Source organism: Peromyscus californicus, unplaced genomic scaffold (assembly GCF_007827085.1).
Source record: "Peromyscus californicus insignis strain IS unplaced genomic scaffold, ASM782708v3 Scaffold_18__1_contigs__length_77618521, whole genome shotgun sequence".
Lineage (NCBI taxonomy): Eukaryota > Metazoa > Chordata > Mammalia > Rodentia > Cricetidae > Peromyscus > Peromyscus californicus.
Genome location: NW_026294480.1, coordinates 71,087,384 through 71,106,016, shown reverse-complemented (window position 1 = coordinate 71,106,016; position 18,633 = coordinate 71,087,384). Strand labels below are relative to the sequence as shown.

At 39.9% G+C, this 18,633-nt stretch overlaps 1 protein-coding gene across 1 annotated transcript in view; it reads right to left on the bottom strand.

Moving 5' to 3' along the window:
- Adgrv1 (adhesion G protein-coupled receptor V1) overlaps positions 1-18,633 on the bottom strand; it is a 546,923-nt gene that overhangs the window by 484,961 nt on the left and 43,329 nt on the right. Inside the window, exons 10-16 of the mRNA XM_052743671.1 lie at positions 11,262-11,438; positions 9,097-9,320; positions 4,331-4,457; positions 4,060-4,245; positions 3,238-3,418; positions 1,460-1,623; positions 189-312 (exon numbers count right to left, since the gene is read on the bottom strand). Coding sequence (XP_052599631.1) covers positions 189-312; positions 1,460-1,623; positions 3,238-3,418; positions 4,060-4,245; positions 4,331-4,457; positions 9,097-9,320; positions 11,262-11,438 — 1,183 coding nt within the window. The remainder of the gene's footprint in view (positions 1-188; positions 313-1,459; positions 1,624-3,237; positions 3,419-4,059; positions 4,246-4,330; positions 4,458-9,096; positions 9,321-11,261; positions 11,439-18,633) is intronic.

Here is an 18,633-nt window from a genome sequence, read left to right as displayed (position 1 = left end):
CCATCCTAACTCCTGTTGTAGGGACCCATTGTCCTCATATGGCCTCCACAGGCACCAGCCATGCACAGAGTACACATACATACATGCAGGTAAGACATACATACACATAAAATTAAATAAAAATGTCTTAAAACGTATATACTATTTAGGAAGTACGTAAACTCACTCAAACAAGATAGTAATGCTACCTGCAAAATAAATGGGGTCGTCATTCCTCAGGATCCTCAGGAAGGCCGTTGTTCTGTTCCCTGTCTGAGCACCACTGGTGGCATTAAATAGGAGGATGGTGAATTCCTCCATCTCCTCTGGAATCTTCGGGAAAATGGTACATACTTTAAGTCAAGTGAATCATACGTGTAATTAGCGTGCCTATTCATTTTTGAAAGCTCAGTTATTACTGCTAATATTCATTTTCATCTCTAAGGCAGAAGCTTCTTAAAATGTTCCCATAAAACTCGGGTTCCCCTCAAATCATTTCAATACTCTTTCAAATAGTTATTTCACTGTGGCTAGCTATAAAGTACAAAGGAAACACATATATTTTGACTTAAGTAAGGAAAACATGGCTATGCCAGAGCTTATATTATTTCTATAAAACAGGAAAGACATTAACTGTAAGGGAAAAACAGAACAGAAAAACAATGTAACAGTTTTAACTCCTTCGGCACAGAGCACTGGCAGCTGCTAGGCTGTTAGCTCTCCACTGTGTCTTTAAACCGTCAGGAAGGTCCTGAGGAGGTCCAAAGACATCCTTCCTTCCGTGTCCTCTGAAGGTTGAGATTTCCATTTCTTTGATTCTTATATCCCCCCAGTGGATTCTAGTTCCCTTTCACATTGTCAGTGTGAGCTAGTCTTCTCCCCATCCCATAACAGAAAAAAAAGGGAGAATTTTGTCTGTTGGGGGACAGTCCTGAAGGAAAGGGGACACGCTTCACAGCTTTGCCCCGAGGAAGGTCCACTCCTCGTCTTAGCGAAGTTCTTTGTCTTTCCTGCTGGCTCACAGCCCCTGTGCCCAGTGTGGGGATGCTGAAGTACACAACGAGATGCCCAGAAGATGGCTCCTCTTCAAAGTACCTAAGGCAGACCAGCTGCTAAACATCCCCCAGGCCTGAATCTCTGGTATTTGATACATGATGGAGTTACTGACCTTCACCAAATGTAAGGATTTAAAAATGCAAATGCCTTCAAGGGACACCCAAACTGCATTGCTTTCTCACTGCGTATCCAGTCACAGTCATAATGAAGCTCTATTACAGTTTCATCACAAACTGTATCACAAGGTATTTAATTACTTAATTTTAAAAAAGAATGAATGAGCTGTTAATTTAGAATGCTCATATGCCATATGGAGAGTCTGAACAACAGCACCACAAAAGACAGACCAACCAAACAACACACGCAAAGGTATGAGTCAACAATTACAAGGAGCCGAGTGAAGAGCTGTATGGGCAACACTTACTTCATCCGCAAGGGAGTAAACGGTGATAGTTTTTGAAGATTCTTGGTCTCCAAAGGCAATAGTTCCTTGCACAGGAAATACATCTTGTGTAAAGTCTGGACTAACCATCCATGATACACTAACATCACCAAAGTTGCCTCGAGTTCGTATTACACCATAAACAGCTAGAAAATACACGTATGAACATAGGTTGAACTTTAAAATAAGCTAAGGAACTTCTGAAATAAACAGAATAAAACACCTCTTCATCAACACTTGTTGGGAGGCCTTGCTGGCTGCTCAGAGCTTGCAGTCTATCATGGCCTGGCAGCTTTTTACAAAAGCTGGACAGTATGGGGATTCCTTCCCCCTCGGTGAGACTTCCTGCTCTCTACCTGCCCTTATCTGGAGAATGTTCCCAGAGGACTGACCTTACCTGAAAGCTGTCTCTAAGCCTGGATGCTGATTAATCTCTAGGGTGACCCTTGGCACAGCTGCCTGCCAGAAGCCTCCTTGCTGCACACAACTAAGACACGTGCTGGGAGGCTATAGGACCACAGGAACCTGCTGCCACATACAAAGTCACTTAGTGTAAATTAGGGTTTGTCCCCAGGCTCCCCAATCCTATATAGTTCCTATATTCTAGAATAAAGTTGAGCTGATTCACTGAAGTCTTTCCTGGAGGGCTGTCTCCAGGGTGTTCACATGCCATACAAGGATCTCTGTTGTCACTTCTGCCCCTGTGATCTCATGGACTGATGGCCAACTCACCTCAAAGACAAAGGGGAACCCCACAAACACTTGCTTAGCAAACACTCCAAGGTTGACATAACTGTGTGTGTATGTGTGCGTGCATGCATATGTGCGTGTGTGTGTGTGTGTGTGTGTGTGTGTGTGTGTGTGTGTTTATTGAGCCTGCACAATATTTTCCATTGCACCTTGGGATGTTAAGAATCATTTGGCATAGAAATGGGATTGTCATCAATTATGTACAACTATTACAAAGTCTCACGAGTCGATCCACCAAAAGCATTTGCTGCAAGCTTGACTTGTATTTGACAGGCAAAGTGATTTTATTACCCAGACAATGCTTTTAAAATAACAGAATTCGCCGGGCGGTGGTGGCGCACGCCTATAATCCCAGCACTCGGGAGGCAGAGCCAGGCGGATCTCTGTGAGTTCGAGGCCAGCCTGGGCTACAGAGTGAGTCCCAGGAAAGGCGCAAAGCTACACAGAGAAACCCTGTCTCAAAAAACCAAAAAAAAAAAAAACAGAATTCTCACCCCCTACACTTCAATAGTTTCTCAACAGTAACTCTTAGATGTAGTGTCCTCTCCATTCGACTTAACTTGACTCCTTCCCACGTGTATGAGCTATACTGTATTAGCTAAAATCAAACTGTAACTGAAGTCTTCAATATTATCACAATGCTATCCAAGAAATGAAAACAGCAACCCTGATTGTGAGTTTTAAAAGATTGCATGTAATTTCTGAGGCAGAATGGAAAACTGACAATAGTTACTAAAGAAATGAACTAAGGGGCTGGTCAGATGGGTCAGCAGCTAAGAGCACTTACTGTTCTTTCAGAGGACCAGGGTTCAGTTCTAACACCCACACAGGGGCCTCACCACTACTAATGTCTGGCCTCCATGGGCAACTGCACACATGTGGTGTACAAAAACTCACACAAGCAACACAAATACACATATGAATGAAAATATTTTTTTAAATTAAGCTGAAAAGAGATTCGTGTCCTCTTCAGTGAACAGAAATAAAATACAGTAAACAAAATAATTTACCACTATAGAGATCCTCTCCTTTGCTTTCTTTTATTGACGTGGTCAAATCATCAGAAAGGAACTCTATAATCCCATGAGGATGGTCATTTTTCAGAATCGTTATGTTGACAACTGTGGCACCTCCCAGCTTGCTTTCCCGTTCTCCGTGGCTGCTGAGGACCACCCAGTAGTGCTCATCCACCTGCAAAACACAAGCCAAATTAGAGAAGGTGTAAAGCTGATGTTTCCACAGCAAACCGAATGTGTAAAGGACTGACGATATCAATATATTCAACTTTTCAGGAATACACATTACACTAAAAAGACAAAAGAGCCGATGCTATTCCTGATTTTTAAAAATATTTGCCTACTAACTGAGAGACGGGAGACATCAGTATACATTATCATATATACTTAAATAAAATTAATTTGGAAGCTGCATATGGGTTGCAGTATAAACATAAATGAAGTACATCTGATTCTTCGAATACAGAATAATTTTCTTTCTAAAAAATAATTTTATAGGAAAACTTTACTTCAAAACCACACCAGTAAGAGTTGTTGATATAGAGAACATAAAATAAAACTAACCATAAATGAAGAAAACTGATCACTCAATCAAAGTCTTATACTGTTTTTTAATTTTTTGTTTTGGGACAAGAGTACACTCCTCAAAGTGGAATGAATCTTATTCTGCTTTTTAAGCTTCTTTTTAAGTTTTTCCAGACATGAACACTTATTCTTTCTTATGTCTTGCTATCAATGTTCAACATATTTCTATTCTCAATGTACTGATACTATCAATCTCCCCCATGAGCATAAGAGAAATTCAAAACTTGGTACCTCTGGCATGCCATCCAATCTCGAGAGCAAGGTGACCACGACATCGCGTTCCCCAGGTGTGAATTCCAGCACCCCTGTGTTTCCGTAGAATTCGTTGCTCTCTCTGGGTTCTATGTGGTAGCGTAGGAACTGTTTCACAAGGGACCCCCTGGATCGAGTAATACGGAGCTCTACAGCATCTCCTTCCTTAAAAAGAAAAACCCACAAAAGTTCAAATTCTTCTAGAACATTTTTCTGAAGTTACGAATACAGAGTGAAGTTTCACACTTACTTTTATAACATAGGGTCCTCTAGAATCATGAGAAAATTCAAAAACACCTCCAGGATCATCATTTTCCAAAATAATTAAGTCTCGGCTAGTGTATCCTGATTTCAGGACTTCACTGTCCACACTCACGCTGAAAAGTGAGGAGGGTAGAAGCACTCTGTTATTCTGAGTTTTTCAAGCTTTTTATTTACATTTTATATTTACATTTCTTCCAGATAATTAAAAAGGCAACTAAGGGTTAAACCTCAAAGCCAGTTTACATGTATTAAATCACTTCACACCAAAACTGTTTTCATTGGTAATACTTACTGAAATATTTCTGAATTCTTTATATCTTTTTTAAGTTTGACTGGCCAAAACACTGTATAAGTACACAAAGAATAGAGAAACCATATAAAGTATCAAAACCTATAAAATTGTATTGCAGTTTTAGAAAACTGTACTTTCTAATTAGTGGGAAAATATTCTTAAACAACTTGGTAGCTGCTGTATTTTGCTTCTCCAATGTATGTGTTTTAAACTTTAAATTTTACTTACATGTGAATTTCCTTTAAGTCTCCTTAAATATGATTATGTTACTTGAATAAGGATATGTATTAATTATATAACTACATACCACAAATGACCAAAACTAAATAAATAAACACAGTTATGTCAGACTTTTATGAATAATTTTTGTCTTTCAAGTGCTTTCTATATGTTCCAGTCTTAACCTCAAACATTTTTTAGGGGAAAAAAAGGTAAAATATATTAGAATAAAAGGAATAAAGTAGATCTGAGAGGCTGATATGCTATAATAAACTCTGTGTGTGTGTGTGTGTGTGTGTGTGTGTGTGTGTGTGTGTGTGTGTGTGTGTGTATAAATAGGTGGATAGATAAACTTTTTGTTGTTGTTGTTTTGTTTTGTTTTTCGAGACAGGGTCTCTCTGTATAGCTTTGGAGCCTGTCCTGGAACTCACTCTGTAGCCCAGGCTGGACTCGAACTCACAGAGATCCGCCTGCCTCTGCCTCCCGAGTGCTGGGATTAAAGGCGTGCGCCACCATTGCCCGGCGATAAACATTTTTCAATTTCTGTATTTTTGCTAGAATATAATTAAGATGATCAAAGAGATGGCAGGCTCTGAGACTTGGAGTTAGCTCTCAGGAAGTCTTAGTCACATAATTTGGACTCAACCTCTCCACATGTCACTTCCTACTGAACAAAAAATGAAGTCATAATCTGACCTCCAAATCACAATGAAACTAACAATCCAAAAAAAACGCGCACAGGCCAGTGGTTTGTATGAGGCAAGGAACACGAACTAATGTGCTTCTGCTTTTAGAAATCACACAAACAATACCTAACATGTTAGTGACCACAGAGGAAGTAATCCAAACACCAGAACAGTTATTCGTTGTGTTGACAATGCCTCTATTTCATTTCAATAAATGTCATTAGTTAAAATCCCTGTGTCCACATAAGCTAGAAGACAGAAAACCAGATGAAAAGCAAAGTATGTAAATCAGTGCAGACAGTAAATAAGCAGTTATTTTTAGACTTCCTTAAAATATGCTACTCTAACATAGGATGCAAATTCTAAAAAATTCTCTGTAAAATACAGACATGAAAACAAGAAACTGCAAAGATATACTCAGAAAAGCCACTTATTTTATATTCTCTGTTAAATATGAGACTCAAAGTATTTCACATGTAAACTACAGTGATTCTCTGGTGTAAACTATATGGGAAGTTAAAATTTAAAACTCTTCAAAATGTGACAATACTCAATTCTTCAATGTTTCCTTAAATGTTTTAAATGCATTCATAATGCAAAACTTAGGACCACAAATTTCACACCATTCATAAAATCCCATTGTCACTAAAGAACAAAACTGCACACGGACATGCACAACCAGGTGGACAGGCAGCGTTGCTCAAGACAAGTCATGCAGAACAGCAGCTTCATCATAAAACCGTCACTCACAGAAGAAAACACTGAATCTTCGAAACAAGGCACTATTCTGCACACTTACCCAAAATACACGACAAATCTTTCCGTTTCTACCCTGTCGACACAGAAAGAACTGTGGGAAGGGGAAGGGGAGGAGGCGAGCGTACCATTTGCTAAAATCTCGCTATGAAAAGCTTAGAGTGTAAGGGGAAAATAAAGTTAAGGAAACCACACTTACTCTCCCCCCACCCTGCCGCACAGAGCTAGTAATTTGCAGTTTATGGGAACTGTGCACATTGCATTCTCTGCTATTGACAGATGCTAGCAGTCCCACTCAGGGAAGATGACCCCATGACCAGCAAGCATGTCACGACCCATTCAAGACATTCTTCCTGGCCCCCTCCAGAGTGCAGATGCCTGCAAGTGATGTACACTTCAGAGGCCACAGCGGCTGAGCACATTTCATTCAGCCCTATTTATAATTACTTACTCACTTTAATTAGGTTTGGGGAAAAAAAAAAAAAAAACTTCCATCCTCAGATCTAAAGCCAGCTGCAATTTGCATTAAAAATCATTAAAACTTTGTAGCAGAGAAATCTATGCCTTTCACTGTTGGCAGAAAAAATGTGTTCAAGGAGTCACAAGACATCATCACTTTCAATTGCAATTTTATATCAGAAAATCTAAACACTTTTCCATGTTCCCAGTGTATTTCATCTTCAAATAACCTTGAGAAGTACACACACCAAAATAAATAGCTCTCAAGTTCAAATTTTAAAGTAGAATATATCATTTGTAAATAGAGAGTTATGTAGCATGTAATTATTTTTATGAAATAAAATGACAAAAAATGCGTGTAATTGCAAAGTACTGAACAAGAGAGTACTTTAAATAGGTATTATATTGAAGTTACTTTTAATTGTTTAGTATCAGGTCAACTTTTGTTTATATTTAGTTCAAATATAAAGTACTTGAGTTTGACCTTAAGAGAAAATTGTGAAATGCATCCTAATAAGGCATTCATATTTTTGTTGTGATATAATCATACTAGCATTCGTTCATTCATTATTTTGCTTAAGTTTGGTTAGGACTTTGCAAAAGTAAAGGGAGATTGCTTTGACACAATCACTTTCAAATGATAAATCTCATTCTCATTTATTTATCTAAACACTTCTTTGGATGCAAGACTATAACTAGGCTATTCTTGTTTGCACACTAGTTACTAACTGAACTGACGTTTTAGTGTACGTTTTGACTGATTTGCTCTCTTTTAAAAGTACCACAATATTAAAAAAAAAAAAAGGAACCCTATGATTTGCTCTTCCCTATGTGGAAAGAAAGGAAAAGAAAAAAGCTTTGGAAAATTAAAGTTAATTCATTTCAATTGTTCATGTTACATTTGAAAGACTATAAAGGAGAGTCACTAGATTCGCAGAGGTATACATAATCCCAATTATTCTTCAAACATCTAGTTGAGGTCAGCCAAGCTAACAAGACTTCTATCAAGCCCCCCAGGTATAATTACTGTTCAGTTCGCTTGAATATCCCTTACAACTGCCCAATGACTTCATTGTGCTCAGAAATGGTCCATGAAAAAAAATTTTCCAATTTAGATTTCATTAAATTTTGCTAACTTTTATCAAATGAAACAGTTTTCTACAAGGCAATCTATAACATATTAAGACGGTGTCATTTAGACTGTGGGTTTTGGCTTTGGGGATTTATTGTTGTTTTACTTTTGTGGAGGAAGAAAATAAACACGTGATCTGAAGATAACAAAATGAATAGTGGTGTCTCAATAGATCTGCTCTCTGTAGTCTACATTCTATTGATTCACTTTAAAAACTGTACCATACAAGGGGTGCACACCTTTAATCCCAGCACTTTAATCTCCAGAGGCAGGTGGATCTCTGTGAGTCCAAGTCCAGGCCTGGTCAGAGTTCCAGACCAGGCCCATCACCCCCCCACCCCATCACCAAAAGGTATAGGAACTCACAGTCAGATAGAAAAAGATCACATGATTAGCTTTCACTGCTTCACTCATGAAGAACATCTTATAAAATGCCTCAAAGTCAGTCCTAAATCTATTTATAACTGTGAATTGTGCAATGTCCTCTAGCCACAGAGTCATAGAAGGTTAGTGTGGTTTTGCTTTCTAACATCATTGTCACCAATTAATCAGGCTTCATTTCCTCTTTAGAAAGTATTTTCTGAATTTTCTAAATAAATAAATAAAATATAACAAAGCCCTTAGAGATTGTAGTACCTTCTGAGAAATGCAAAGTAATTTCTTATTACGATGGCTGAAAGGTTAACACATGAATTCATGTGATTTTTTTATTCTATAAAAATAATAATTATTTACTACTTAAATCCCAGGCAAAGAGAATGAAGGTCAATCTCGTCTTTTCAAGCACTTGATAAAGATATAATCTTCCCTCTCTTGAAAGTGAAAACTGGAAACTGAGTGTGTGACCCAACGTTTCTGATGGCTTGCTGCTGCCCGCCTGAGCAGAGCCACATGACTGACTATCCTTCACACGTTTCAGCTACTCCCCATCACTGCCAGCTACTCCCCACCACTGTCAGCTACTCCCCACCACTGTCAGCTACTCCTTATAACTCTCTACATAATACTCCCTCAGAGCAAAACAGAAGGGGAAGGGTCACAAAATATATATAAAAATCTTCATAGTCCAAGAAAAGCCCATCCATATACAACAGAAACATTTGACAATAACACTTCCCCATAGTTTTCACAACTTATGGAGAAATTAATTAAAACAAAGTCAAATCACTAATCAAACAAAAGTCACTGTTTCTGCCATGAGTTATTACCTGTCTAAGGAAAGGGTGAGTGTTTCATTCAGTTCCGGGATGTCATCACCTTTCACAGTAATGTTGATTGTTGTGTCACTTTGCCCAGATAAAAACACAACAGAGCCATTAAAGGGACCTGTGTCATCCATGGTCACTGCTTTTGAATTAAAGCCAGAGGGCTTCAAACTCCAGTAGACAGTAGCCCGGCCATCAGTTCCATCCCGATGTAGGGGGATGTATACCTTATTTTGAAAAAGAAAAAGAAGAAAAACAAGACTTAGCTAAAATGTATATTCATGAGTAACACGAACTTTCCATGCTCAAGCAAATGTAATTTACTGACCAAGTGTACTCCATATAAAGAAGGAAGCAATCAGGAGGCATTATAAACACAATTGAAGCAGCAGGACAATAATTTTAGATACTTTTTTTTACATTTTTACTAATCAAATTTATCTGCAATATAAACCACACCAAAAATGTGGCTTTGGAATTATCTTAATAAAAGGCAAATATATTAGAAAGATAAGGAATAATGAAAAATATAAAAAACACTGTCTGTTTTGCTGTTCTGGCTAGCAACTGTCTGAACCTGAGAGAAATAAGCAAAAGAAAAGTCTTAGGAAGAATATGAATAAAAAATAAATAAAAATAACGAAGAGGTGGCCCCCAGTCACCTGAGGGAGCTGGTTAAGACCTGAAACCGTTGAGACAGTAAATTCTCAGCTTCACACAGTAAACAAACAAAGCAGAGCTTTCCCTGGGGACAAAGTAGATGCTTTTCAGGATTTTAGAAGGAAACAGTAAACTTTTGAAAATATATAAAGTCAAAATCATTTTGAAAAGTGAATCTTCACTGTCCATTTACAAAATCTAGTAACAAATGAAGGAAACAGTCAAGATACTTTGATGTGAGACTTTGATAACAAAAGCAGCTCCTTCATTTCTGACCTAAACCTCATGCCAATTGAAATCCAACCTAAGTGGAGGTACGTGTCTTTGACAGATTGTGGTACAGCAATACAGAGGTATCCCTAAACAGAAGGATACTTAGGGAAGCTTCAGCTATGGCAATGCATCCTTTGGGAGGGAAGGAGCAGAGTATAAATATATCATCGCGTGTGTGTGCGTGTGCGCGCGCGCGTGTTTGTGTGTGTGTGTGTGTGTGTGTGTGTGTGTGTGTGTGTGTATGGGCGCACGGTTTGCTAAGGCTCAGTGTTATGACCTATTACTCCCGCACGTGGAGGGAAGCATGCTGGCACGCTGGGCAGATGCAGCAGCGGTGGGACATGCCATATGGGCATGGCCAGCAGTGGTGGCGGGCATTCATTCACTACCCAGACACTGCTTCTACTTGGAAAGAGTTTATTATAATAGATGAAGAGAAATATAGGAAAGAGGAAGAGAAGAGAAAGAAACAGAGAGGAAGGGGTGGGGGTGGGGTCGAGGGTGCACACCTCCTGGGAGGAAAAGAGAGAGCGGGAAGGGAGGGGCCTTTCCCCAAAGAGGCGGGTCAGACATTGGTTTCCAAGGAGCAGGTCAGAATATTAACACTAAGCATTTCCCAACTTTACCACCATCATAACTGGTATCAACCATCGGATTCAGAGCTACCTCTGAGTCCTCAGTTCTACCTGAGGTAACACACAGAATGGTTAGAGGATAAATCGCAAAACTACCTCTGTTTCTACAATATGACCACTAAAACTAGATTCATAATTGACTATCAAAGGTCATGACACTGTGTAAAACCAATCACATTTAAACAATCTACTCTCACCATGAGCAATTAATTCTATTCTTTTCTTTAAATTTTTTAATTGAAATAGCATTACATCCCCTCCTGTCCTCCCTCTTCCTCTCTCCAGTCACTCCCACCTACTCTTTCTAGAAACCCTCCCACGCCACCCTCTCTCTCAAGTCGATAGCCTCTTTTTCTACTACCAGATTTGTTACATACACATTTGTGCATGTATATGTACATACATTTATATATATATATATATATATAAACACAACCTCTCAAGAATAGTAAAAATTATAGCAAAACCAGACGCTTGTCAGTGGTTGATTCTAAATAGCATGTATCCTATTAACTCTACATGCTAGCCCTATTTTAAAAAAAAAAGTCTTTACATTTCTCAGACATATTAGGACACATCAATAAGTAAATGCATACTCACCACTTCAGCAGTAGAACCTTTGGGTTCATGCAAAATAATTGGAAGATTGCTAAGAAAGCCAATTTCTCCATTCGCAATGGCTGGGGTAACCAATAAAGAAATATTTCTAATTTTCCCAAATCTTGGGCTTACTGGTGGAATTGGGGGAAATATGTTCACCAACACCACCGCTTCCAACTATAAAACACAAGCAAAAACAAGAGATAGGATAGTTATTAAATTATTAAGAAAAAATATCAGCATGACATGTCTACATAGATAAAGTCACAGGTCACCAGTAAGAGTCACAGGTCAGAACTTCAAGACCTGCCCCTACACCAACCCTCTTATACCTCCTGAAGTGACTGCCAGAGTCCAGTCTCTTCTGATTCTCAGGTATGATTACTGTGTGGAATTCTCCCTGGGTTTTTTACTTGTAACTTCATCCTACATTTAAATAATATCTGAACATCTCCCTCAAACTCCAAGTCCTTATAACCAGTCACTAGTGAGCATCTCACAGATGTCACACAAACATTTTACAGACAGATTGTTCAAATAGAAATCACTATCCTTGTTCCAGGCCCTACCCACCACCACCTTTTTGTATTTTTCCACCTTCTCACATAGCCAACTTCATTGATGTTTTAAAAGTCAAATGTAAAATATCTCTCCCCATTTTCTGCCTGGTTTCCATCGACTCATGTATCCAGTCAGCCACCTACTACCCTTCTCTGCCAGCCTGAAATCAGTGCAAGAAAACCATTCAGAACTCCAACCATACTCAGAGCAACCTAATGCTTAAAGAAATGCAGTGCACATACAGCACACTATTAGTCTCCTAGGAGTTGATGAAGATGGTAGTCTCCTCACCGAGAATGGCCCTCCCTTCATCATCTCACAATTTGAAGTATACGCCCTTAAAAACCAGCTCAATGTCCCCTCTTCCCTACAAAGATCTCTTGGGATTCTCCAGTTGTCTTTGGCCACCTCCTTTGGAAGCTCTACTGCTCTCATAAAGCTTCTAATGTAACTACAAACTTCACACGTCATTAGTTCATCACTTCACATCTCAGATTTCTGCTTGTTAGGGATCTTAGAGGATCTATGTCCTTGTCAGCATGTTCCCCACACACAACACACACCTGAAATGCGGCAGCTACGCAATAAGCATTTGTAATTCATTCCTCCAGGACAAACAGCTCTATGGGGGTCACTGATACACTGCAACTTCAACGTCTACATGTGGAACTTTACCAGTCCATACTGTTCAATTGAGGGAATTAGTCATTACAGGACTATAAAAGAAAACAGTGCTTTTAGGTCACATGAGACTTTCAACTTCACAAAGCATTCCAAATCTCTTCCTCTGCAAAGCTTTGAAATGTTGACAGGATGCCACTAAGAAACCACAGCAGAGATTTGTGGTGTGTATGGTTTTTCCAGAAATGGACGGGACTGAGCTGTTCTCCCACAACTGGAATACTTTGTGACAGACAACATAACATCCCAAAGAGCCAATTTAATGCATCATTTAAATGTCATGCTTTTTTGTTGAAAATTATGTACAAGAGAAAGATATGAAGAAGTCCACATTTAGTAAGTACTCATTTGAAGAAAAATAAGAAGAAATTAGAGTACAAATTCTGTCCAATACTGATATACAAACTCAGGCAATTTAGTAAACTACATTGACTTTATAAAATAAACTGTAAAGACAAATATGTAGTTAAAACCACTTGCATATAACTTTTATTCTCAGAGAAAATGAACACATGTACACAGTCATATATAGCTATAGTCTTAGAAAATAGCAGGGCTGGAGAGATGGCTTAGTGGTTAAGAGCACTGATACTCTTCCAAAGGACTCTAGGTCAATTCCCAGCACCCACATAGCAGCTTACACCTGTCTGTAACTTCTGTTCCAGGGGATCCAATGCCCTCACACAGACATACCTGCAGGCAAAACAACAATGTACATAAAATAAAAAATAAGTAAATAATAAAAAAAAACTTCTCTACCAGGGCTATATTTAAAAAGAAAAGAAAACAGCACAAAAAAAAAAAACACATAGGCACATCTGAATGAAATGTTAAGATAAGAGGTTACATTGGTTAGAGGTAAAGATGTAACTAAAATCTCCAGTCATGTGAAAGTAGTCATCTGTGAATACACGTTCATTCCCAGCTGTTCACAGATCTCTAAGCTGCTAGAACTGTCTAAAACAATGGTTCTCAACCTGTGGGTCATGGCCCCATTAGTAATCTCTATCTTCAAAAATATTTACATTACAATTCAGAACAGTGGCAAAATTACAGTTATGAAGTAGCAATGAAATAATTTTATGGTTAGGGGTCACCACAACATGAGGAACTGTACCAAAGAGTTGCAGCATTAAGGAAGGTTGAGAACCACTGGTCTAAAGTATCAAAAAAAGAAAATATATTTTTTTTACTCAAAACTTTCTACAAAGAAAAAGCAGTAAGTCATTTTAGCTACTTTTATCAGAAGGTCATACAATTAATTCTAGTGCTTGTACTTGTGAAAACTAAAAGGAATGATATAAAAGATGATGAAAAAAGATCATTCAATGAACTGATCAAATAAATGCTATTTTTATGTCTTGCCTTTGCTGCTATGGTTCCTTAAACATCTGCAAAATGAAGGTGTTCCCTGCATTCATAAGGGGCCATGTTTGCCTTCACATGTCTGCTGTTGACAGGACATGCCTTCCTAATGTTGTACCCTAGGACACCTTGGCTGAGGGGTGCGAAGCATGAGGAGAGCATGCTTCTGGTTCCCCTTCTTGTAGTTCCATCAGCTTTCCATGCAGTACAATGCTGCACACCTGTCTTAGCTAGGCTTTCTATTGCTGTGAAGAGACACCCTGACCATGGCAGCTCCTCTAGGGGAAAACATTTCATTGGGGTGGCTCGCTTACACTTCCGAGATTTAGTCCATTATCATCATGGTGGGACATGGTGGCGTGCAGGCAGACATGGTGATGGAGAGGTAACAGAGTTCTTCATCTTGCAGGCAACAGAACGTGGTCTGTGTGTCACACTGAGAGAAGCTTGAGCAAGAGACCTCAAAGCCTGTCCCAACAGTGACACACTTCCTCCCACAAGGACACATCCTACTTCAAGAAGGTCACACCTCCTGAGTGCCACGCCCTTTGGGGAGTCACTTTCTTTCAACCCTCCACAGCACTCTCCTCTTCTGTCACCTTCTATGCATCCCTTTCTTATCCCTCAGCCTGCCTGAGCCTCGAGCTGTTTAATCCCAAGGAACTAACTATGTCACCAACTGAGAACAGCCTTTCCCGCTGCACAGGAGCCGTGTTAACTGTCTGCACTTGGCCGCTTCTGTTTTCTGACTGCATATGGAGCTAGACAAAGAGCTGGGTCTGCAGTTAGTAGTGCAAACAACTTTCTAACCGAAGATCACCAAAAATTAGTCCTCATACTGCAAGTTTTTCCTTAGTTTTCAAGTATTATAAAACATAAAGTCTGTCACATGTCAGTGGTGTGTCAAGATACAATAACTTGAGGAATAGCTGACCCTCAGAAAGGCCTTATGAAGGCCTTGTCTACAAGGAAGTTACCTGTAGCTACTGTGAAAAGTTTTCGGGTATTTTGAAAATATTAATAATTTAGTATCAGGGTTACCGATAATGACATTGATGCAGAGCTCTCTATCCATAGTAAAAGCTAGTTTTGAAGAATCAAGAGAAAGTAAAATAGAAACCTGATATGGAAGCTGATAAATTCTCTATAAATCCAAATAACACCTCTGCATCCTCAGTCCTTAGTGACGCAGTATCACTAAATGCTCTATGATCTTAGTCACACCACAGCACTGAACACTCTGGAATCACAAAGGGACTCAGTCCTTAGTGACGCAGTATCACTAAATGCTCTATGATCTTAGTCACACCACAGCACTGAACACTCTGGAATCACAAAGGGACTCAGTCCTTAGTGACGCAGTATCACTAAATGCTCTATGATCTTAGTCACACCACAGCACTGAGAGCTCTGGAATCACAAAGGGACTCAGTCCTTAGTGACACGGTATCACTAAATGCTCTATGATCTTAGTCACAGCATAGCACTGAGCGCTCTGGAATCACAAAGGTACTCAGGATGCTATGAAAACAAAAGCAACAGTGTGAAATATTTCCCTTCTGAAATCCGTTTGAATAATTTGGTTTCCGTATGAATTGTAGCCTATGTGAGACCAAAGGCAGACAGACAGGAGGGTGAACTGAACACTGAGATGCCAGAGATAAAATATTCTTTAAGCATGTGCTAATAAGAACACCCTGAACCCAGAGGACATAAGCACCACATAAGATGAATGAAAGTCCAGACACCAAACAGGAGACAACTTTTATTAAATTCTAAAACTGCTCAACACCTTATATCCCAAAGACTTTTGGAAATTTGGAGAAAATTATCCCAAGTATGAACTAGTAAATTTGTATGCATCTCATTGAACAAAATCAGCTTTAAAAACCAAACAAGTTATGACATATTTTTAACTTTTTAAAAACTTCTGAAGATATGCCTAAGTGCGTTCTGACGGCAGCGTTCTGGTTTTCAGTCCTTGCTACAGAGAGCTCTGGTCTTAACCGTTTGCTCTACTCAACAATTCTCACACTCTGCCACGGGGCTGGCCATCTCACAAGCGCATGCCATAAACCAAGGAAGAGTCAGGCACACAGCTGGGAGTAGACCTGCAGCCTGAACGCCTCTAGGAATCTTTAGAATGGACTGTCTTTGGGCAAACATCCCAGCAAAATCTCCCCACATGAAGGAAACAACAAATTATGATAATAAAGACGAAGGTCAGTGTTTCTATCACCAGTGATGGCAGGGACATGACAAAAACCTCCCACTGGATAGATAAGCACTCATCAAAAAAGGGTTCGTCACATACTGGAAAACCACGTGTCCTGTAACAGGCCACCCACCAGGCCACGGGGTGAGCTGTCCCTCTGGAATGCGAGCCTATGGCATGTGTAGCACTCAGCTAAGTTCTTCTGGAGGAAAGAGCTGCCCTCTGTACTTAGCAAGGCTGGACACAGGGCATGGCATTGAGGGAGTCAAGAATACTACATGCTTTTGGAGACTAACAAAATTACCTAGCAATAAATCATTCCCTTCCTTTTAAATTTCTCATCCGCAATTCTAGAAGCTAAAAGACTACCTTCTGTGTGATAATTAAGGAACTGTTTAAAACTACAACTATTTCCCAAGCAAACAAACATTCTAAGGATAAGATTTCACATTTTCACCCCTGCAAAGTCTCAGAAGTTTATGCCACATATACACTTTCTGCATATGTATTTTAGGGGGAATCTATTACGGCAAAAGTAAAACATAATCCAAAAGGGGAACACCAGGAGCTAAGAAAACCCAGAGTTTCTTAAAAACTTCCCAATCCAGGAGAAGACAGAACAAAACAGTTACTATAGCTAATCTCAACTTTCAACACTGTGGCGATCCCATATCAGAGCGGGGAAGGAGAACAGTCAGAACCGCCAGAGAGAGCCATCAGAACCCGGGAAATACAGCCTGAGTACGAATGCCATCAGCACCCGGGAAATACAGCCTGAGTACGAATGCCATCAGAACCCGGGAAATACAGCCTGAGTACGAACGCCATCAGAACCCGGGAAATACAGTCTGAGTACGAACGCCATCAGAACCCGGGAAATACAGCCTGAGTACGAATACCATCAGAACCCGGGAAATACAGCCTGAGTACGAATACCATCAGAACCCGGGAAATACAGCCTGAGTACGAATGCCATCGTAACCTGGGAAATACAGCCTGAGTATGAACACCATCAGAAGTCGGGAAATACAGCCTGAGTATGAATACCATCAGAACCCGGGAAATACAGCCTGAGTACGAATGCCATCAGAACCCGGGAAATACAGCCTGAGTTCGAATACCATCAGAACCCAGGAAATACAGCCTAAGTACGAATGCCATCAGAACCCGGGAAATACAGCCTGAGTACGAATGCCATCGTAACCCGGGAAACACAGCCTGAGTACGAATGCCATCGTAACCTGGGAAATACAGCCTGAGTACGAATGCCATCAGAACCCGGGAAATACAGCCTGAGTACGTATGCCATCAGAACCCGGGAAATACAGCCTGAGTACGAATACCATCAGAACCCGGGAAATATAGCCTGAGTACGAACGCCATCAGAACCCGGGAAATACAGCCTGAGTACGAATGCCATCAGAACCCGGGAAATACAGCCTGAGTACGAATGCCATCGTAACCTGGGAAATACAGCCTGAGTACGAATGCCATCAGAACCCGGGAAATAAAGCCTGAGTACGAATGCCATCGTAACCTGGGAAATACAGCCTGAGTACGAATGCCATCAGAACCCGGGAAATACAGCCTGAGTACGAATACCATCAGAACCCGGGAAATACAGCCTGAGTACGAGTGCCGAACTCATTTCAGCAGCACGACACACAGAAATAACAGAAATGTCATTTCTTTGGTATACACTGTGAATGGCACTATGGGAATGAGACTAGAGTTCTTTTGCTGTGCGTTTTTGTTTTGTTTTGTTTGAGACAAGGTCTCCCCCTCGTAGCCCTGGCTAGCTGGAACTTGCTGTGTAGACTGGACTGTCCTCAAACTCAGACCTGCCTGCTTCTGCCTCCCAAGTGCTAGGATTAAGGGCATGCACCACCATGCTCAGCTTGAGATACCATTTTAACTTTATGAATCTATTCTCATTACCTATTTCTGTATTAAATTATTTATATCATCAAAATTTGACAAACAACTTTCACGGTTTTCTAACTGAAGAATCAGTCCGTATCAGATATGTGGAATACAGAGATTTTATCCATCTGAAATGAGTGTGGCCATTTTAACTTTAATATAAAAAAAAAAAAAAAGAATGTGTTTGGCAGATAGAAGTTGAAAAGTAAGGCCGGGCGGTGGTGGCGCACGACTTTAATCCCAGCACTCGGGAGGCAGAGCCAGGCGGATCTCTGTGAGTTCGAGGCCAGCCTGGGCTACCAAGTGAGTTCCAGGAAAGGCACAAAACTACACAGAGAAACCCTGTCTCGAAAAAAAAATAAAATAAAATAAAAATAAAAAGAAGTTGAAAAGTAAGAGTGACGAGCTGGAAGGATATGATGCAGGGCTCTTAATTGTGGGAGGTCCAGAGATCTGACCTACACTTAGTGAAGAAACAGATTTTTGAATGTACTATTTAAAAGAAAAAAAACTTTTCTGATTGCTTTTAGTTTCAGAAATGCTTCTCTTATAATATGCACTATGAGAAATATTTACTCCGTAAATCCCATCCTCATGTCCTATTTTCCAAAGCAGGTCGAAGCTCTG